Genomic DNA, 22157 nt, shown 5'->3' with positions numbered 1-22157 from the left:
GGGTGGAGGTGTTCCAGGCAGGCACGCAGTCCAGGGAAGGTCTGCCAAGGCCTCCGGGAAATTGCCCATCAGAGGAGCCCCGTGTCTCCCAGGAACCAGCCTGCTGTGCTCAATCAAAGGCTGGGAGCCGCCTCTGGAAGCATGGCCTTGGGCAAACACAAGGGCGAAGGAGCTGGAGTGCGCGGTCAGTTATGCTCCCTGTTGTGGGATGTCCGTGGAGCACACTCTCATGACCAGCACAGAGTGCTGCATCCTAGGGCCCTTTATTCACCTTAGAAGTGCTACTGGGCTCCGTCACACAAAACCTTTAAAAACCCCATCTCTTGCAATTTGGGCCCTAGAAAGAGATGGCTTTTCCAAACCTACAAAGTTCCCAATTTCTGTGTTCTCTCTGTTCCCTTTCATTTCTACTCGCAAAGGGCTCAGTTCTTTCTTGAACTTAACATCTTGCCGAACACAGCTCCTAGCCACCAGCCCACTACCGACGTCTGTCTTTCAGTCTCTTCCCTTAGAGGGACAGGTGCAGAAGGCACGGGGGTCTGCCTTTTAAGTTAGAGTGTCTGACAGCTTTACCAGATGCTTTGCCCCCGCATCACATGGGTCTCCAGACGTCCAGCCTGCTGAACATCTCTGCGACGGCAGCGACGCTTCGTTGAGACTCCTGCTTCGGCCAGCGCCCCGCTTTAGGAACAGATTTCCACCTTAGTCATAGTCATCAATGGACTCTGTTAGGACAGGCAAACTGAAAAAGCTCAGTGACTTAATCCAACACAGGTTTATTTCTTGCTCAGGTTACAGGCTGATATGGGGCAAGGAGACTCAGGGGTCAGCTGCTTCATCTGGTCGCCATCTCCAATTCCTTGTTTCCAGCCAATGGACAGGAGAGATAGAGACAGAGAGAGAGAGAGAGAGGAGAGAAGACTCCCGGGCTCCTAACTGCTGTGGCTTAGGAGTGACGCAGGTCTTCCTTCAGCGAGTGCTGTGCTGTCACCTGATGTCCTCTGTGCTGAAGATCTCAGGGTCTCTGGGCTTCGGACACCAGTTCCAGCCTTGAACATCTGCTCCAGCAGGCTGGCTTGGCTGCCGTGTCGCTCCCTAGAGGGAGTGGGAGGGGGAGATGGCCGTGGACCTGCACTCAGGTCACTATCTCTCTGGGATCCTCTTTGCAGGTGACGATGTTCTGTAGGGTGGTGTGATGGCTGTGCACCCCTGGCCAGCCCAGGTCATTCCTGACTCGTGACAACCCAGACCTGTTTTTTTCTTCCTTCCTTGCTCCTCCTGTGTTGTGAGGCAGCGAGTGACAAGCATGTCCAGTGGCTCCTGGGGGCAGATGGCGAGGTCTGGGTCTGGGTCATGGGAGAAGGCCCCGGAGACAAGCCCTATGAAGAGATCTCTGAGGAGCTGATTGCAGAGAGGGCGCGGCTGCAGGCGCAGCGGGAGGCCGAGGAGCTCTGGTGAGAGGTGCCAGTGGGTGCTGGCGGGGTGGGGCGCGGGCCTGAACACGGCGGCAGGGGGTGGGTTCAAATTAAGGACGATAGGTTACGGGTGGGAGGGAGGAGGTGCCAGGCAGCTGGCTGTTCGGAGCTTTGCTGAGATTAGGTGACCAAAGTGCTAGTCTTACATCAGGTGGAACTTGTGGGTTCAAATCCTGGCTCCACTAATTAGTGGTGAGCTGATCTGGGACCTCAGTTTTCACATCCGTGATTTGGGCATGACAACACCTTTTCTATATGGGTGTAGTTGGATTTATTGAGATAATACATGGTATCCTCTTGCCTTCTTTCCTCGCTAAGTTGTGCCCAGGACAGCAGAACAATTTGAATTCACTTTGTAAATCTGCTTGTTCCTCTTCTTGTTACCTCCCTTTCTCACACAAGATGGACAGTTGGGCCCCTACTGTTACCGGGGGGTGGGGGTCAGACTTCTTTCATAAACAACTTTTAACATATTTTTTGCCAGACCTGGAAATTCATATGAAGTCAGCTCCAACATTTTCCCCCAATTTTTTTTGTAATAAACTGCATGTATTTAAAGTGTACAATTTGATATTTTTTTTCTTATTAGTAATGTATGTAAGGCAATCCCAATCTCCTAACTCATTCCCCCCAACCACCTTCCCCCCCAATTTTTTTTCCTTTAAGAACTTTTATTGAGATACAATTGACATGCAATAAACTGCATATATTTAAAGGGTACAATTTGATTTTTTTCTTATTAGTAATGTATATATGGCAATCCCAATCTCCCAAGTCATTCCCCCCAACACCCCCCCCGATTTTTAATGAAAGTGTTTTAATCATAAAATGGTAACATGTAAACAACATTGAAAACTATAAGGACTCAATTAAAGAACAACTCAATACCCACTGCCTTAGATGCCCATGGTGAGCATTTGGGCAATACACGCTTTGTAAACTGCTTTATGCACACCCTGATACATTGATTAATACAGATCCACAACACTGTTCAAGATACCTGTATAGTACCCCATCACATGAGAAACCCAACTTATTGGTCCTGTTGAGGGACGTTTAGGTCGTTTGCCATTTTTTGGTTATAAAAATCCTCTAATGAGCATCTCCCTACGCCTTTGTAAACTTGATTGAGAAACGGGATTTCTGAGTTTGAGTTTTTTTTTTTGTTTTTTTTTCTGGCTTCCAGAGCAATTCTGCTGACTTACACTCCTGTGCAGGAGAGTGCCTGTTTCTCCCCACCTGTGCTGACACTGAGCTTTGTGAACCTCAGATACTTGCGCTTCTGATAGACCAAGAATGATTACGCATGGTTTTTATTTGAAGTGCTGTTGGCATGTGGTCCTTAAGTTTCCCCTACCTCCTGATGCCTGCTGGTGTTCTCTTGGAAGGAGACGGAAGGAGGCAGAGATCACCAAGAAGTTCCGGGATGCTCTGGCCAATGAAAAAGCCCGGGTCCTGGCGGAGAAGTGGAAAGTGGAGATGGAGGACCGCAAGGCTGCCAAAGTTCTGGAGGAGCGCATCCATGAGGAATTCAAGGTAGGCCAGTGCCTGGGCGTCTGTGTGAGGCCACCTGCGCAACAGATCAACCCTTGGGGCTGATCTCTGGTTTGGAACAGTCCTTGGCCAATGAGAACTTTACGAGAACAGAAATTTGGCATGTCTGAGCAGGAAGGAACTTGACATACCTTTTGGGGTGATCCACATCTCCTTGTACAGATGAGGAAATTGAGGGTCAGACAGGGGAAGAGACTTACCAAGGCTGTGTGTAGTTGTGGTTGGGGACAGAGCCAGGATCAGAACTCAGCCCTCTACGTCCCAAACCAAGGGTCCTGAAACAAGGCCTGAAAAGAGCTCAGTTTGTGGTCAGACCAGCCTGGGATCCAGTTCCAACTCTATTGCTTACTGCTGTGTGACCTTGGGAAGCTTGCTGAACTTCTCTGAGTCTTCACTTTCTTGTTTGTAATATTAGGGTAATAACAAAACCCTACTTGAGATTTTTGGAGGATTCAAGGATATGAGAAATGTATATTTTTTGCCCAGGATAGGAGGTAGTTTGTAACCTTGCATATCTACTCATTCTGAGAGAGGTAAAGGAGCTGGTAAAGGAGCTTTACTGTCCTCTGGCAAGAAGCTCAGGTTTCCTGAAAAAACAACTTTTTTTTTTTCCTGGCTCCTATTTTGAAATTTTTTTTTTTCTACAGGAATAATATATTTTGGGGGGATAGAAAACTCAGAAAATACTATAAACAAAAAGAAAAAATAGTAATCATGCTGAATCTCAACAACTGTATTATTTCATGAATTGTATATTAGTGGCATTTGCCCATTTTTGAATTTTTAAAAACTTCCCCCCCATAATGATTAAATAATGGGGACATTGGACCCTTAATATCATTTCTATTGTGAGTGTTTTTTCTGTGTTGTTGTTGCTATTTTCTTTTTTTTTCTTATTTTATTTTATTTTACTTATTTTATTGAATAAAAGAATCTTTAAATTCTTTAGTGTGTTGCTATTTTCTTAATTTTGGTTATAGTGGTCTGAGATGTTCAGAAGTTTAAAAATTTTTTTTCACATTTGTTTATTTATTTTGGCTGTGCTGGGTCTTAGTTGTGGCACATGGGACCTTTAGTTGCAGCATGTGGACTCTTAGTTGTGGCATGCATGCGGGATCTAGTTCCCTGACCAGGGATCGAACCTGGGCCCTCTGCATTGGGAGCGTGAATTCTTACCCACTGGACCACCAGGGAAGTCCCCAGAAGGTTAAAATTTTTATTAGCCAACTATAGCAATCTTTTTCTTTATTATTTGTTTTATGCATAGAAAGATCTGTGCCATCACAAGCTTATAAAAATACGAATCTACATTGTTTTATGTATCTTCCCTGATTTCATTTCTTTGCACTTAATTTTCCTTCACTTTGGAGTGTGGTATGATGTACAGCCCTCACTTTATTTTCTTCCATATGGCTAGTGCATTATCCTAACGTCATTTACTATGTAAACCATCCTCTCTCCTCTCACTGGATTTGCTGCCTTGATTCTTACTTCTTACTTACTTTAGGAGAGTTTTGTGGATTTTTCTTCTTTGACTGATTATTCCTGAGCCAGATTTAATTGTTTAATTATATGTAGCTTTAGCATAAATTTTACCATCTACTAATGTCAGAGTCTATCATTACTCTTCATTTCTAAAATGCCCTTGGCTAATCTCATCCATTTTTTCCTATTAGAGATACTTTCAAATTATTTTCTCACTATCCGCCTCCCCCACCCAACATCAAAAAAACCACATGGTGGTTTTCATTGGAACTGCATCAATACTATTGCTGTATTTGTGGAGGATGAACATTTTTTTAAATATTGAACCATTAAATCTTCGTGTTCAGGACTGTGGTATGTTCTCCCTTTCATTCAAAGCTTCTTTTTTGTCTTTGATATAGGTTTTTTTTTTTTTTTAACACCCGAGAATGCACTGGCCACCCAACCCCAAACCTTCTCCATAACATATGTACCTGTGGGCTTCTCGTTTTTGGACTTTGTTAAAATTTATTGTTTTATTTAGGTGCTCTACATTTCTTTTCTAATTAAACTTTAGGTTTAATATTTTTATTGTTACTATGATTGTGCTCATTATTTTAAAAACTTTTGCAATTGCTAGTTACATCATATTTATATTATTATCGGTCTCCTTAGTTAACTTTCCCGTGCGTTGCATTTTTTTTCTAGGAGATTCTTTGCAGGTCTTTTTTTTTTTTTTTTTTTTTTGGCTGCACCACATGGCTTGTAGGATTTTATTTCCCTAACCAGGGATTGAACCGGGCCCTCAGCAGTGAGAGCATGGAGTCCTAACCACTGGACCGCCAGGGCATTCCTGTCTTGAGTTTTTAAGTGAAGCAATATTTACTCTCAAAGCACTTTATTTAAAAAGAAAATCAACCTTGAAGAAAAGTGGAGAGAAAAATGAAATGAATACTCATATGTTATCCACTCAAATTTACCAATTATTAATATTTGCCACATTTTCATCCTCTTTCCTTCTTTCCTTCTCCACACACACGCACGCGAACACACACGCAAGAATTTACTATACATATATGCACTTTTTGGTTGCTGTCCTTTTGCCGAACACTTTGAGAGACAGTTGCAGACGTGGTACACTCTAACCAGGGGTTAGCAAACTATTTTCTGTAAAGGACCAGATAATCAACATTTTGGGCTTTTTGGGTCCTAATGTCTCTGTCACAACTACTCCACCAGGCCATTGTAGCACGGAAGCAGCCACAGACAATATGCAGACAAAAGGGTGTGGCTGTGGTCCAACGAGACTCTTACATAACGCGTGTCAGCCAGATTTGGCCTGGGAGCCTTAGTTTGCTGCTTCCTGATGAAACCCTAGTCCTTCAGCGTGCATCTAAGGTGGAACAGGACACCTGTCACAGCCACAATAAATCATTACCACACTGATTGAAATTAACAATATAGTTCCATAATAGTGATGCGAGTCACAGTGGAGAGATATTTAGTTTGTACTGTTGGATTTTGCATATGATTATTGAAGTCTGCTGGGGAAGAAAACCAGTACTTTTCATGTATCTCCAACGGTGAGAGTCACCAGTCCCAATCTCTGGACTCCCTCCTCCCCAGAGGTGGGCTGAGTCCCAGATGCTGGGAGGGTAGTTCAGTGGAGCTGGGCTCTTGGGGCTCAGTTCCTAGCAGAGATTTTCTGGTTGACGTTCTCCTTGAGGACCTCAGTGATGGAGGGATATAAATTGTGGGCTGGCTCTGTGTTGGGGTTCATGGAGGGGTCAGTAAAGCCAAGCATCAGGTTCACTGAGGGACCCAATTGCAGGCTTTTGGTGTTATTTCCAAAGAAGGTTATCGTTATTATGTGTTTGTTTTTGTTTTAAAAATTACTTCTCTAAGCTTGGATGGGTTTAATATGTGTTTATCATACATAGCAACCGTGAGGAATACGTCTACATTTTGAGGAGCCTCAGAAATGCAGGTAGCATCTTCAGGGCCCTGGAGGGGCTCATTAAAGGACATCAGATCAGACTCTGGTGTTGCATGGTCCATGTTTCTGAGCTGGGATATCTTCTGTCAGAGCTGCTGTAAAAGATCTACCCTTGTATTGTGACGAGCTCTTCATCACAGGAAATGGTTACGTGTAGGCTGAAACAGTATCTGAAAAGGTTTCTGTTATGGATTAAATATGTCTGGTGGTAAATTCCTGGCCTCTCCCTTTGAGAAGTGGGGTCTGCTTCCCCTCCTCTGAGTCTCCGCTGGCCTTGTGGCGAGCTTTGGTCTGCAGGGTGCAGTGGAAATGAATCTGTGTAACTTCTGAGGACAGGCTGTAAGAGATCTGTTGCTTCTACCTTTGCCCCTCTGACAATGCTCACTTTTGGAAGCTGCCTCACGAGAAGCCCTCCTGTCCTAGACTCCCATGCTGCAAGGACACCCAGGCTATAGCCAAACAGAGGCTACGCGGAGGAGCACTGAGGCACCAGGCATGTGAGTGCAGCCTTCATGGTTCTTCCAGTCAATGACCTCAACCAAGTGATGGACCTTGGCTGACACCATGTGGGGCTGAAGGGCCAACCAGCCAAGCCCAGCCCCAATTAATAGTATATAGAATCACAAGCACATAAAATGGTTGTATTTTAAGCCACTAAATTTGCTGGTAGCTTGTTGTTACTTAGCAAGAGATAACTGCAACAGCTTTGCCAAAGGGACTTACGCAATAACTGCAACAGCTTTGCCAAAGGATCTTACGCATCAGGCTAGAGATTGGTTTAGATAATTTTTATTATGTCTTTCAACACCAAGATTCTAGCACAATGTGAGGCTTGCATGCAGCAATGCACCAATAACATTCATCTAATTTAATACTTTTTTTCCCTCTGAGAACGTAAGTGCCAGTTGTTTGGGGGAGGGAGGTGGTGGTAGTAATAAACTCCCTGCTCTCAAAAAGCTTACAGGGTGCCGGGGAGAGAGAACTCTATGAGCAGCCCTCAGTCGTAACCATGCCCAGGGGACAGTGGAGGGCAAAGCTCCCTCCAGGAGTCCTGCATGAGCAAAGACAGGAAATGGAAAGGAGATCTGTGGAGTGATAAATGGTCTCCTGGGGGGAGAGAAGAAGCCACATGACAGATGGAGCCAGACATAAACCTGGAAAGGTAGGCTGTGGAACCCTTGAATGCTACGCTAAGGAGGAAAACTGTTTTCTGTGGGCAGAGCAGACCTGCGAGGATACAGAGGGCCGTGGTTGGATTAGGTGTTACGAGGATAACTTGTAGTGATGGTGTGATTCAGGTGATGAAAGTTTGGGGGCAGGGAGAGCCAGTTAGGAGATCTTTGCAGTGGTCAGAGTGGGAAGTGATGAGGGTGTGGACAGAGTCTGTGACTATGGATAGATAGAAGGCGATGGACATAGAGAAACGATGGCGGTGAAATCAGCAAGGCTTGGCATCAATTAGATGTTGGGATGAGGGAAAGCAGAGAGCAAAGCATCTGAGCCCCAGGCTGAGGGATGGGTGGATCGCACCACCCTCGTGCCATGGGGAGCCTGCGAAGGAGGTGCAGACTTGGAGGAAAGAGAATGTGCTTGGAATGGCTGTGCTGAGGTTGTGGGTTTTGTGGGGTTTTTTTTTTTTTTTCCACCCAGAAAGGAGAAGGGTGAGGCTGAAGAGAACCTGTATGAGAAGCCTGGTGGTGGAGGGAGGTTGGCTGGGCTCACTTTGGGCAGCCTGGGTTGAGGATGTAGGCAGATTCTGCGAAATCTCTTGGTCATAGGAAATATCCTTTTTTTCTGTTTAAATTATTATTTATTTATTTAGGCTGCGCGGGGTCTTTGTTGCTGCACGCAGGCCCTCTCCGGCTGTGGCCAGCAGGGGCCACTCTTCACTGCGGTGCACAGGATTCTCGCTGAGGTGGCTTCTCTTGTTAGGGAGCATGGGCTCCAGGAGCACAGGCCTCAGTAGCTGCAGCACACGGGCTCAATAGTTGTGGCTTGCGGGCTCTAGAGCGCAGGCTCCGTAGTTGTGGTGCACGGGCCCAGTCGCTCTGTGGCACGTGGGATCCTCCTGGACCAGGGATTGAACCCGTGTCCCCCGCATTGGTGGGCAGACTCTCAACCACTGTACCACCAGGAAAGTCCCTGGTCATAGGAAATTCCTTTTAGAAAATGGGGGGGAAAATCCCAGAACCTTGTGTAGGGCTAAAGAAGGAACTTCAAAATAGATGATACAGACAGCTAGAAACCTATTTTTAAAAATCATTCTGTTGTGGCTGGCACCATTTGAATGCAATTTACATGCATATAGAAGTTTTTTTTTTTTTTTTTTTAGAAAAAAGGAGATCATGAAGCCAGGTAAAATTTGCATTTTTTTCCTCTACTTTCTTAACTCATAAGACTGCTTTTGGATGCTTCTCCCTCTGCTTCCAACCACAGAACATGAGCAGTAAAGATCCTGCTCTCTCCCTCAGGGCCTACGACCTCCCTTCCCCACCTCCAAGTCTCCTGCCCCCTCCCGCCTCCTCCCAGTTTCCCTGATGAGAACAGACACAGCACAGCTTTCATTTTTCTCTAGTTTCTATTCAAGGCCACTCTCTTTTTGTTTTTTCTCCTTTAAGACTGGAGTTCATCGTGGTCACCTCAGGACATCCTCCACAGCTAGAGATAGTATCCCTGCCTTATTCCCAATCAGGTTATGAGAGATGGGAAAACCCGCTTTCCATTTTCTCTGGAAAATTGTAAACTGTATCTGAGTTTCTCTTGGCCAAGGCTGGCATCAACAAGACACCGTGGTGTGGTTTACCCTTTCCCTCTCATGGATCATCACAGACCCTCTCTTCATCAATTCGTTAATTCACTCACTCTTCCGGTCAGTGCTTATGAAGCACCTACTGCCTGCTAGGCCCTGTGCTGGGAACTGGCGATGGAGGAATAAATGACACAGGCCTGGCTCTGTCCTTTGGGAGTACGTCATCCCACAAGGCACGATGGTATCATTGGGGCCGGGCTAAAAACAAAAACGACTATGCCTTCCAGAAAAAGCATCTGTCTGTGTGACATTTTCCATTGGGGTGAGACGGGCCGGGCCTCTGTGGTCTCCTTCCGTGTGCTGTTACTGATGGGTTATCAGGAGAAGGGGGACTGAATAAGCTGGGCAAATCAGAGGGCTTTGGGCTTCCCAGAAAAAGGCAATCGACTCCTAAGGTGAAAGGCAAGTGTTTGCTATCTGCCTTTTGGCTGCATTGGTCCTTGGCTGCTAAACCTAAGAAAGATGGCCTTTTCTTTGGTGTTCACAGATGGGCCAAAGGATTCTGAAAGGAGCAACAATGAGCGTTTTCAGGCAATTTTAGCTCTGAATGAAGGTTGAGCATTTTAGCAAAACCAGGGCGAGAGTGATGCAATACTCTTTATTTGTAGTTGAAAATGTTTTCTTTGTCGACCCGTCCCTGTGAAGAGCTTGCCTTGGTCACAGTAAGTGGCCAGTTATTTTCCTTGGAGATGGAGGTTGATGCAGGTTTCTTGCTCTTAGGTGTTGTCCCACTCTCAGGAGAAAAGGATTGAGTGAACAGTGGCACTGCCTGCCATTGATCTGTCTGTCTGTCTGTTTATTTTTTTATTGGTAGTAATTTCCCCCCCCATCTTTAGGGGGGAAAGGTGTGATTGAGGTGTGATTGACAAAGCACATTGTATGTGTTTGAGGGGTACAATGTGATGTTTTGATATACATGTACATTGTGAAATGATTACGCAATCAAGCTAATTAACATATCCATTACCTCACCTAGTGACTTTTTGTGTGTGTGATGAGAGCACTTAAGATTTACTCTGAGAAAATTTCAAATATACAATACAGTGTTAATTTATCATCCTCATGCTGTATATTAGATTTCCAGAATTTATTCATCCTGCATAACTGAAACGTTGTGACTTTGCCCCAAACGCAGATTCACTGTCTATAAACAGATGGATAAAAAAAGTAGTATATATGGATATAGAGTGGAATATTATTCAGTCTTAAAAAAGAAGTAAGTCCTGCCATTTGTGACAACATGGATGAACTTGGAGAACATTATGTAAAGTGAAATAAGCTAGACGCAGAAAGCCGAACGCTGCAGGACCTTATTTAAATGTGGAATCTACCGCCGTTGAACTTGTAGAAGCAGAGAGTAGGATGGCGGTTGCTGGGTTGGGGTGGGGAAGTGGGCACTGTCGTTTCCCTTGCTGCTTCACGTTGCCACAGTCGGTTGGAGTAGGAACGCTGCATTCGGTGGGAGGTGCTGGGTCAAATGCCATTTATCAACAGTACGCCAGTCATGACTCTTCTCTGGGATGTGGTGTCCTTGTTACGGGCTGAATTGTGTCCACTGCAAATACATCCCAACCTCCAGTATCTTAGAATGTAACTGTATTTGGAGCTAAGGTCTTTAAAGAGGAAATTAAGTTAAAATGAGGTCCTAGGGTGGGCCCTAATCCAGTATGATTGGTATCCTTATAAGAAGAGGAAATTTGGACACAGACATGTATGAACACAGAGGAAAAACCATGTGAAGACACAGCGGGAAGATGGCCATCTACAAGCCGAGGAGAAGCTCTCAGAATGAAACCAACCCTGCTGACGCTAGGACTTCTGGCCTCTCGAACTGTGAGACAATAAATGTCTGTTGTTCAAGGCACTCCCCCACCCCCTGGTCTATGGTGCGTTGTTTTGGCAGCTGGGAAAGCTAGTACACCCGTATCCTTACAAGGAGTAGGACTGAGGGGTTGAAGCCCCTCTGTCTCTGACATGCCTTGACTGTCTGGATTTCCCCTGAGATCCGCTCCTGTCTGGAAGACTCCCGTGGGCAGATGATGCTCTGTAGTCCCTGGGTGGAAGCTGTCTTGGTTGATACCATATGTGTTGTGTGACGTGGTAATCTTAGCTAGATTAGGGATTCCTGGGGGAGGAATGGGAAACCCATTGTGCAAACTGTGGAGTGCTGTGCCCATGTGACGCTTCATTTTTGTGCTGCTGAGATGCTAGTGACTGATGGAGGTGAAATACAGCTTTGGGGTAAGATTCAACTTCTGCTTTGGAGTCAGACAGACCTTGGTTCCACTTCTGCATCTGTCGTTAACTCTCTGTTCTAGTATTTCCCACCTTAAAACCAGCCAGCCAACCCACCCTCCCTCCCCGTTTCTATCTTAACCCCACATTCCCCGCTGGCTGCCGCTTCCTGTCGCTGCTCCTTTATCACAGGAAATGTCTTGAAAGGGGTGTCTGTGGTCGCGTCTCCTGCCTGCCCCACGTTGCCTGGATGGCTGCCCACCCTCTGCACTAGGGCGGCTGTCGACGAGATCTCCCATCATGTGCCAAGGCCACATCCTGCTGTCCCTTGGGGCTTCTCTGTCCTTATCTTTTGTGATGTCTCAGCAGCCTGAGCTCAGCCTACAACTCTCTTTTTACTTGAAATACTTTCCTCTCTTGGCTTCCCCCACGGACGTCACCCCTCCTGGGTTTTTAATCTTATTCCTTGGTCTGCCTTCTTAGTCTCCTTTTCTGGCTCCAACTCTTTCTCTCAACCTTTAAATGGCTCAGCGCGCCCGAGATACTCTCTGCTTTCTCTCGATCTGCATCCTTTCTCCTGTTGATAACATCGAGTCCATGGCTGAGAAACACCACCCCGAGCAGAGGCGCTCTCGGTCAACATCTGCAGCCGGCACTCGTCCTCGAGTCCCGGGAGCATGCGTCCCACTGCCCATGGCAGGCCTCTTGGATGTCAGACGGCATCTCAAACTCATTAAAGATAGACTCTTGACTGGTTTTCCTTCCAGCTATAGTGGATGATTCTCTACTCAAACGTGCCAAACCCGTTTCCAGTGCTGGGACCACTGCGCCTATGGTTCCCTCTCTCTCTGGAAATTTCTTCTCCCTGAGACTCCCTCATCAGCCTTCTTATTGTTTAGGTCTCAGATCAGTCCCTTCTGAGAGGGCTTCTGGTCACACTGCCTGAAGTAGCCTTCTAGTATTAATTCTTCTGTTTTAATTCTCTGCACGCTTTATTATTTCTGATATATTTTTTATTTTACTTGATGAGTGTTTTTCTTTTTTTTAATAATTAATTAATTTGGTTATGCTGAGTCTTTGTTGCAGCAGGCAGGCTTCTTAGTTGTGGCATGCATGTGGGCTCTAGTTCCCTGACCAGGGATCGAACCCAGGCCCCCTGCATTGGGAGCATGGAATCTTAACCACTGCGCCACCAGGGAAGTCCTTTGAGAAATATTTTTCCATCATTGGAAGGCAAGCTCTGAGAGAGTGGGGCTGTGTCTGCCTTGCTCACAGCTACATCCCTGGTGTCTGGACCAGGCAGGCCTCCTAGATGCTCAGTAAGGATTTGGTGAATGACTAGACGAAGCCACGCAACTTTAGCCCTTAAGTCCCGACTCCTAGAGAGTGGGTAATTAGAAAGTTGGAATTTTACTTATTTTTTAAGAATTAAAAAAAAAAGATCATTGAATTGGAGAAAAGTCATCAATCTGTGCCATTTCAGAAGCAACAAAATCCTTGTCTTTTTCTTAAAATGAGGGACTCAAAACTCACAGTTACCATCGTCTTTTTTTTTCCTTCTTGATCCATTAAATTATCAATGGACTGAGAAAGTTATAAGCCACAAAAACAGAGAAAATGAGAGGAGGGACGAACAGATGAGAAAACGTCCACAGAAGTTTGGTTTCTGGAAGACAGAGGGAGAGTGGTGGGGGGTCAGCAGGGCACCTGCAGGAAGAGGGCTGGTGGCACTGAGCTGGCTCAGTCCTGAGTCCCCACAGGCTCGGGACTTGGGGGCAGCAGATACAGAGAAGGATGGCACTGAGGATGTGGGATTAGTGGCAGGTTTCTATGTGGAATGGCTGGACCCTCAGGTCCCTGTTTTCACCTGTTTCGTCCAGGCTACTTCATCCCTCCCTCTGACTAGGAGGAGTTGGGGAGTTGAAGGGGCAAGGTTGGGGCTCAGCGTATCAGGCTGACTGGAGAGAGCAGATGGCAGGTGGGAAACAGGGGAGGAAGCAAAGGTCTGAACTCCAAACAGTGGGACCTGCAGCCAGGGTTGTCCCCTGGCGTGTACAGGGCTGGCAAGTATTTTTTGGTGTTTTTTTGTCTACAAAAAACGTACTACATAAAATCAGCCTATTCGCTCTATTTTGGTGGCCCAATCTCATGTGATCCTATGAAAAAAATTGTGTTGGCCAGTAGGATTCATCTGCTTGCTGGGGCCACCCTTCTGGAACCAGGGCGTGGCCACTGGGCCCCAGGATGACTCCATAAATATGAATCCTGGAGCTCCTTGGGGCACTTGATTAACCCCTTGTGCGGAGAAGAGGGTCAGAGAGCACCTTGGAGGGGAGAAGCAGGCATGAGGGCTCATGTGGGACCTGGTTTGGGCTTGGGGCACCTTACCTGGACCACACTGCTGCCCCTGCCCTGGGGGTACTATTTCTGGCCAGTCCTGGGGAACTTGCAAGGGAAATTTGCAAAATGGCACCTCAAAGCATCGGTTTCCCATGAAGTGTGGGGCTCAGGCTAGAGGTCCTGTTTGCTTGAGTCTAAGGGCTGTTCTGCATCCTGCACAGACTTGTGGGATGCTGGTGGTCTGACACCACCCAGGTACTACAGAGAAGACACTGAATAATCTCAGAGGAAGTACCTTCAGATACTTACACTTGAGGGTCCTCAGTGAAATGGCTGATCCCTCATCCAGTCTCCCTAGAATTAAGCCCACCTCTCAAGGAAACCCTGAGTACACACTGTGAGTCTCTGTTTCAGATACATACGTACTTTCTCTCTTGAATGTGAGCAGTCAGGAAAATCAGACATCAGAGGAAAGCCTCCTGTATGAATGACAGGCACCAAAACAAAACAAAAAACCTAAAAGAAAACAAAAAAGCAAAGAACAGAGGGAATAGATCTAAATCAGAATATGGAGGAGAAAAATCTCTAAAATCCTCAGAGATGAGCTATTGCATTCATGAAACAAGTATAGGGCTCAATGAAGCAAAAAGGAACAACCAAAGAATAAGAAAGAGGGCTTGGGAATTACAAATGCACTAGCTGAAATAAAAAATTTAGTGGAAGGTTTAGGGGATAAAGTCAGTGAAATCAACCAGGAAGTAGAACAAAAAGACAAGAGACGGAAAATAAGAGAGAAATGATAAGGCACTTAGAGGGTCAAATCAGGACATCCAGCAGTTGACACATAGGAGTTCTAGAAAGAAAAAAGCAAAATAAGAGGAGAAGAAATTATCACAAAAATTCCAAGCAGAGATGTCTTAGACTAGAAGGACCTGAAACTCTAATCAAAAGCACCCTGAGTGCCTAACACAATCAATGAAAGAAAATCCACACCAAGGCACGTCTATCAAAAAAGTTCAGAATTCAGTGATAACGAGAAAAATTTGTGCCTTATGCAGAAGAATGAGAATCCAAGTGGCAGCACTGGATGCTAGAAGCCAAGGAAGTACAGTCTTCCAAATTCTGCAGGAAAATGATTTTTAATCAAATTCGACACTTAGCTAGAAGTTACATGCGAGGGTAGCATATAGATATTTTCAGACTAGACTATATATAGATATATAGATTATATATAGAGATATCAATATATAGATAAATATATATATATAATATAGATATTTTCAGACAAGTGTTTCTCTGTGCAACCTTTTCTGAGAGGTATTGTGAGCTATGTTGCTGCAAAATGAGGAAGTGGACAAGAAAGAAAACATGAAACAAAGAAACAGAGGCTTCAACTCAGGGGAGGCTGAGAGGCAAGTCCTGGGAGAACAGACGGACAGGAGACCTAGACGGCAGCCAGCTGAGATGGGGAAGGAGAGATGCATCTGAGGGCGGGTGTCCCTTGGAAAAGATCACTGCTGTATTGTCTGTTATAACACAACGAAAGATTTACTGCAGATCTTAGAGAAGTTTGGCAAAAAGTCAATACTCTACTTCAAGATAAACCAGTTAGTAACTCAGGAAAAAAAATACTTGAAAGGAAAAGCCATCATACTACAATATTTTACTGAATTTCAGATGCCATTCATTGTAAAATCTATTATTATTTTAAGAAGAAAGAAAAAAATCCGTTGGCTATGAAAAAAGCAAGTTTTAAGCTGTAAGACATATGCATATTTTAGAGATGTTAGAAAGTTAAAAAATGTAATTCTCAGAATTGGTGGAAATAACACCTGTTTGGCTTTACAGTGAACTGTATTTAGTTCTGCACCCACCTTTGATTTAACCACAAATTGTGATGTAAATCTATTGTGAGGGCAAGGAGAGGAAAAGTATGGGTATGTACCTGTGTGGGAAATATAAGTGCTAAATACTCATGTACCAAAAATGAAAGGTAGTAATTAATGTCTAGAATTGATAAATCAAGAATTAGCAGCATTATTCAGACATGGATGTAACCACGTGAAGGATAGCTAAAATAATTGAGAATGGTGACCTCTGGGAACTAGATGAGGGTGGGGTAGGTTGGGGTGAAGTGGTTTGGAGAATTGATTTTTTTTTTTTTATAACAAGTCTTTTGGCATATGATCGATGTGTGTGCATGTTGCTTTGATTAAATGAAGATAGAGGAAAATACACACACACACACACACACACACACACACAGCCTTTTGGGGCTTGACAGCGGGACAATAATTGGACATTTAGGGCCCCCAAACCTGCTCTCTCTCCAGAAATATCTTCTCTGGAAATAAGGTTAAGATATAATCATATCCTGCTTAACTGGCCTCCAGGGAGATGAGGTGCCCCCCATGCCTACCCTCCCTCTTCCCCCAGAATAGAAGTGTGACCAAAGGTGGCCCAGGGTCCCCTTATTATTGCAGAAAGTTTTAGAGCCTACAAGTTGTTCACATAGTTCAGGCCATTTGATCCTTACCATGGCCTGATTAGGTGTAACTGTTGCCATCTCATGTGTGTAGAGATAGAGCCTGGAGTGGCACCGCTGGCCCACCTCTCCATGTGGCAGCTCAGCCCTGCACTGCTCATGCCCTGCTGCCGTCACCTAACGTCATTCTGTTATTTTAGAGGAAAGAGGAAGAGGAGAGGAAGCGAGGAGAAGAGCAGATTCGCCTCCAGGAAGAGCAGAGGGTGAAGGAACTCTACTGGACCCTGAAGCAGGCCCAGCTGCAGAGCCACCCTAGCGAGAAGGAGGAGCGTGAGTGGGAGGAACAGTGTGAGTAGAGCTCACTTTTTGGGGACGAGGAGGCTGGCCTGCCTTCCTCACCCACTCTCCTCCCACCTGTCTATTTGCATCATTCCAGTTCACCCACTTAGCCCAGAAGCCTTTCCCTGGGGTCAATCATGTACCTGGTCCTGCTAAGGACCCAGGATTAAGGGCTCCATCCTCAAGGAACTTACTTGCCTGCTGGGGAGGTTTCTTATACTAAAGAATAAAACCCTACCTTTACTGAGTTACCGATAATTTTCTGACTCTGTGCTAAGTCCTGGAGATCTGGAGATGAGGGATCATGGTCCTTATCTTGGGGGAACTCACCAGCCAGGCAGGAGATAGACACACAGGCTAAGGGCTTTGAGGGAAAATGTACATGTTCTGTTGGAGCACAAGGTGGCTATCCAGGTGATGTTCCAGTTGAGGAGTTATAAAGTGAGGCTTGATGGTGGCATAAGGATAACAGACAAAGAGGCTGGAGAGGGCCCTTGGGATGGAGGACCCAGAATGTGACAAAGGAATGTGATGTGCTTAGGAAGTTAGGGATGTATGGGGTGGCTCTTAAGCTTGGAGAGTGTCAGGGGTGGTAAGAAGTTAGGTGGGAAAGAGAGGGTGGAATCAGGTTTGAAGGGTGGTATTTTAATATGTTGTTGCGATCTGCTTTAATCAGGTATGGTTAGATATGCAGATATGGAAATAACTGTCTTGCAGGAAGAAGTTTTTGCTCAGATTCCTAGAAATGGAGAGCATGGCATGCCATGCAGGGCCACATGGGGAAGCACCAGGGTGAGTCTGGAGGCTGAGGAAGCAAGGGGAGAAAGTGGGCAAGAGCCTTTATTATGGTTTCTTTGGGAAAGGTAAGGTAGGGCAGGGTAAACAGGCTCAGGATTGACTAGTTTGAATAGTTTCAGCAGGCTCTGGGGACAGGGGCTGTCTCTGGTTCTCTGATACCCAGCCCTGGGGTGATTAGGGCAGATGGATAGATTGTGGAGTGTAAGAACAAAATAAAGCAGGTGGTTGGAATATGGGCTTTGCATTGGTTGGTTTGCATTTGAAAGGCACACCTGCAGGTGAGTCCTTTACCAGCTTTAGGAATTAGCCAGCTCTTGGAGGGGCAGCCTCTGAAGGATCAGCAAGGCCCCAGATGTCAGAACTTCAAAAAATACAGAAAATAAAAAGGCATGATTAATATGGGTGGACACTGGAAACTTCTGAGGTTGAGTAGCATGATTCAGGCTGGGTTTAGGGGTGAGAGAGAGGAGGAGGCTGTTGCAGTGGTTCACTTTAGAGATGAGTGGAATTAGAGCCACAGCAGGGAGAGCAGAGATGTGAGGTGCCTTCTGCTGGGCATCATTGTGGTCCTCAGCGCTTTTTAACCATATGCCAGATTCATTAAACAGACAAAAAAATTGAGATATAATTCACATACCATAAAATTCATCCTTTTAAAGTGTGCAAGTCAGTGGTTTCTACTATACTCGCAAAGTTGTGCAACCATCACCACTATCTAATTCTAGAATATTTTCATCACCAGAGAAAGAAACTCTGTGCCCACTGGCTGTTACTCCCCACCCCCACACACCCCCGGAAACCACTGATCTAATTTCTGTCTCTATGGATTTGCCTCTTATGGACATTTCATATAAATAGAATCATATATTATGTGGCCTTTTGTGTCTGACTTCTTTCATTTAGCATGTTTTCAAGGTCCATTCACGTTGTAGCATGGATCAGTCATTCACTGCTTTTTATGATTGAATAAAATTCTAGTGTGTGCATACACCGCATTTCTGTCTATCCATTTATCAGTTGATGGACATTTGGGTTGTTTCCACTTTTTGGCTGTTATAGATGACATTGCTCTGAGCATTTGTGTATGTTTCTGTGTGAACGTATGTTTTCAGTTCTCTTGGATATATATGCAGGCGTGGAATTTCTGGGTCATGTGGTAACTCTATGTTTAACATCTTGAGAAACTGCCACACTGTTTTCCAAGGTGATTGTACCATTTTACATTTCTACAGGCAATATATGAGGGTTGCAATTTCTTCACATCCTTGTCAGCACTTTTTTTTGGTGGTGTTTTGCTTTATAGCCATCACAATGGATATGCAGTGCTATCTCATCATGATGTTGATCTGCATCTACCTAATTACTGCCACAAAAATACTGAGGATCATAAAAAATACATGAACAATTTTATTTCAACAAATTAGATAACCCAAAAGAAATGAATAACCTTCTAGAAACATACAACCTACCAAGACTGAATCATGAAGAAATAGAAAATCTGAACAGACCAATTACTAATAAGAGTATTGAATCAGTAATAAAAAATCGGCCAACAAAGAAAAGTCCAGGACCAGGTGGCTTCACTGATGAATTCTACTGAACATTTAAAAAAGAATTAATACAAATCCTTCTCAAAATATTCCAAAACATGGAAGAGGAGGGAACACTTCCAAATGCATTTTAGGAGGTCAGCATCATCCTCATACCAAAGCCAGACAGAGACAATACAGGCAAAGAAAATTACATGCCAGTATCCTTGGTAAACATAGATGCAAGAATCCTGTAATATTTTGCTACAAAATATCTGTACATTTGGAAAGGCCCCGTGGAGGAAATGGCATTTGGTTTGGGAAAAGTGGGGAGGTAAATAAGGTGGGGAAGGGTCTTGTAGCAGAAGGAACAGCACTGAGCAAAAGCAAGGTCATCATGTGCATAGAACACAACACATGTTTTGATGTGGCTGCAACCTGGGGTTCGTGGTGGGTAATGATGGAAATGAGGCTAGAAAGATAAGATGGGGATGAGCTAAAGAAGAAGTCATTCATTTAAATTTGGAATGGATGAAGAGAGATAGGTGAAAAAAAGAAGGCAGGGCAAAGTTTTATATTGAAAAAAATAGCGAACAATTACAGAGTGAAGTCACACGAGGCTACTGTGGTCTGGGGAAGGAGCCCTGGGCTGGAAGCCCTGTCCTAGCTCTGCCACTTCCTAGCGTGTGACCTTGAGCAAGTTGTCACTTGGCTCCATTTCTCAGTTTCTTCATTTGTGAGATGAGGGTAATCTTGGAGAGCTGAGGGTGAAACGAGAGGGGGGAGGCACAGGTGCTAAGTTGTGAAGGGCTGTCACTCACCAAGTGTCCCTCTTTTCTGTAGCTACACGATGAGACGGAAAGTTATGGGCTGGGTTGGTGTTTCGTTGGGGATGGAGGATGGAAATCATTTGGCCCCAGTGCTGCCTGATTGTAATTAATGTACGGTGTGGCAACTGAAAATGGAAAAACCTACCCTAAACAGAGAAAAGACGTGATAATTCAGGCCCATGATTTTGGTTCCTCATTTTATGCTTTCTTAAAGGATGATGGGCTAAACTCTGGAGGCTGTCATTCAAATCCAACAAAGCCATTCTGCACTCAATTAACTTAATATGAAAGATATAGCGGGCCATTAATCTACTGGGAGCCGCAGTTTTTGATAAAACACCTAAATTAAATTCTCCAAGTTAGAAAAAAAGGGAATTGTTCCCTTTAATATCACTTGAATACAGGTAGTTATTCAGTTCAAACAGCAGAGCAGGCTCTGGCTCCTGAGAAGCTCTGAATATATCAGGCGGAAATTCACTTAGTAATTTCTCAGCTGTGAATTTGCAGGAGTGTGAGTTAGGTAACATCTAGTCATCCAGAGATTTACAGATAAGCCAGCCTGGCTTGGCTGATGGAATCATGTACAGAAATTGGGGCTGTGCTGTTGTGAACCCCTGCCTCCCTCTCTGAGCTGCGTGATCCCCGTGGTGGTCCTCAACCCGCAATCTGCCCTCTAGAGTCGCACCCCATGTGGGGGTGTGGGCAAGAGCTGAGTGAGAAAACGTGTGCTCAGGCCCGGGAGGGAGTCCAGTGATGCTGGATCGATTCTCTTCCCTCACAGAAGGGCGTATGCTCGGGCGTCTGGGTTTAAAGTCAGTGATTCTAAAATGTAGAATGCTTGATACAGGCTTGTGGAGGGGCTTGTGGAGATGGGGTGTGGGTCTGGAGACGGGGTGGGGCAGAGAAGAGTTTCGGCTTGCAGGAAAGCTGAAGGATAGCACAGAAGGTTTTTTTTCTCTCTGCTGATGGGATGGAAAATTTTGTAGTTGCTCCTTGGGCATAACCAGTTTGAACTGCTCCCCAAGCTCCAGGTGCCATATATTTCTGGTTTTACAACTCAGAATAATGCCAGCTTGAGTCCCCACATGACTCATTCATGTCCTGCTTAGGGTTCTCTCTCCTCTTGAGTTGCTCAAGAATCCCTGGGGGCTTTATGTTGTCCCAAAGCGGAGTCATTCCGCGGTTTACACTGGCGTGAGGAGCATTCTGGTCTTAAAGAAGCCCTGAAATTGCTCCTGGTGGCCACAGGGGGTCACTGTTTGCAGCCATCAGGATTGGAAACAGAACAAGGATGGTTGGTAGGTGACCTCAGAAGCCTCGGGGTACAGGTACAGAGAGCCCCTTACCTTGCCCTTGTTTAGCTGTGGGTGAACCTCACTGGCCTTCCCCGAGGCTCATCAGAGTTCATTGTCTTGGCACCCAACCCATCCTCTCCCCAGGTGACAGCTGCTCCAGCAGGCTGAGTCACCAGAGGCCTGTATGTACATCCTCCAACATCTGGACCACCCATTTCCCTTTCCCACAGGTCAGGAAACGTCCCCTTCTCACAAAGTTTCATTTTTCCCATGTCTCTGATAAGAGTTCCAGCCCCTGTTCTTTTTTTTTTTTAAATATACTTTGATATTGCGTTATTTATTTATTGGCTGCGTTCGGTCTTCGTTGCTGTGCATGGGCTTTAGTTGCGGTGAGTGGGGGCTACTCTTCGTTGCAGTGCTCGAGTTTCTCATTGCAGTGGCTTCTCTTGTTGCAGAGCACAGGCTCTAGGCTCCCGGGCTTCAGTAGTTGCAGCATGCCAGCATGTGGGCTCAGTAGTTGTGGTGCAGGGGCTTAGTTGCTCTGTGGCATGTGGGATCTTCCCGGCCCAGGGATTGAACCCATTCCCCTCTACTGGCAGGTGGATTCTTAACCACTGCACCACCAGGGAAGTCCCCAGCCCCTATTCTTACACCACTTCCTTTACACCACCACCTCTACCCCTTTGTACCTTAATGGGGCTGGACCCTTTCTAATGGTGGTATTCCAGTCCCCTTATCTCACAGTCAACACATTAATAACAACAACAATAGATCACATTTAATGAACCTCCTGTAAGTGCCAGGAACGGTCCAAGCCCCGTCTATGTGCACTCTCCCTGATGTCTCAAAGCAACCCTACGAGGCCCTCATTTTACAGAGGAGGAGATAAAGTGTAGATATGGTAATTCAAGTTGCCCAAGGTTCCCACGAAGCAGAAAACGGAGCAGAATTTAACCACATCTACACACATACACAGTTTAAATCTTTATTGGTGCCTCTTCCTGTATA

The 22157-nt window shown here is 45.3% G+C and overlaps 1 protein-coding gene across 2 annotated transcripts in view; it reads left to right on the top strand.

Moving 5' to 3' along the window:
• The window catches only part of SH2D4B (SH2 domain containing 4B), a 79578-nt gene that overhangs the window by 25508 nt on the left and 31913 nt on the right, over window positions 1–22157 (top strand). For both annotated transcript variants that reach the window (XM_057736328.1, XM_057736327.1), the window contains exons 2-4: window positions 1291–1454; window positions 2864–3011; window positions 16559–16706. In XM_057736328.1, the coding sequence (XP_057592311.1) occupies window positions 1291–1454; window positions 2864–3011; window positions 16559–16706 (460 nt within the window). The remainder of the gene's footprint in view (window positions 1–1290; window positions 1455–2863; window positions 3012–16558; window positions 16707–22157) is intronic.

The sequence above is a fragment of the Hippopotamus amphibius genome, chromosome 5 (assembly GCF_030028045.1).
Source record: "Hippopotamus amphibius kiboko isolate mHipAmp2 chromosome 5, mHipAmp2.hap2, whole genome shotgun sequence".
NCBI classification, from domain to species: domain Eukaryota; kingdom Metazoa; phylum Chordata; class Mammalia; order Artiodactyla; family Hippopotamidae; genus Hippopotamus; species Hippopotamus amphibius.
This window is presented reverse-complemented; position numbering and strand designations above follow the sequence as displayed.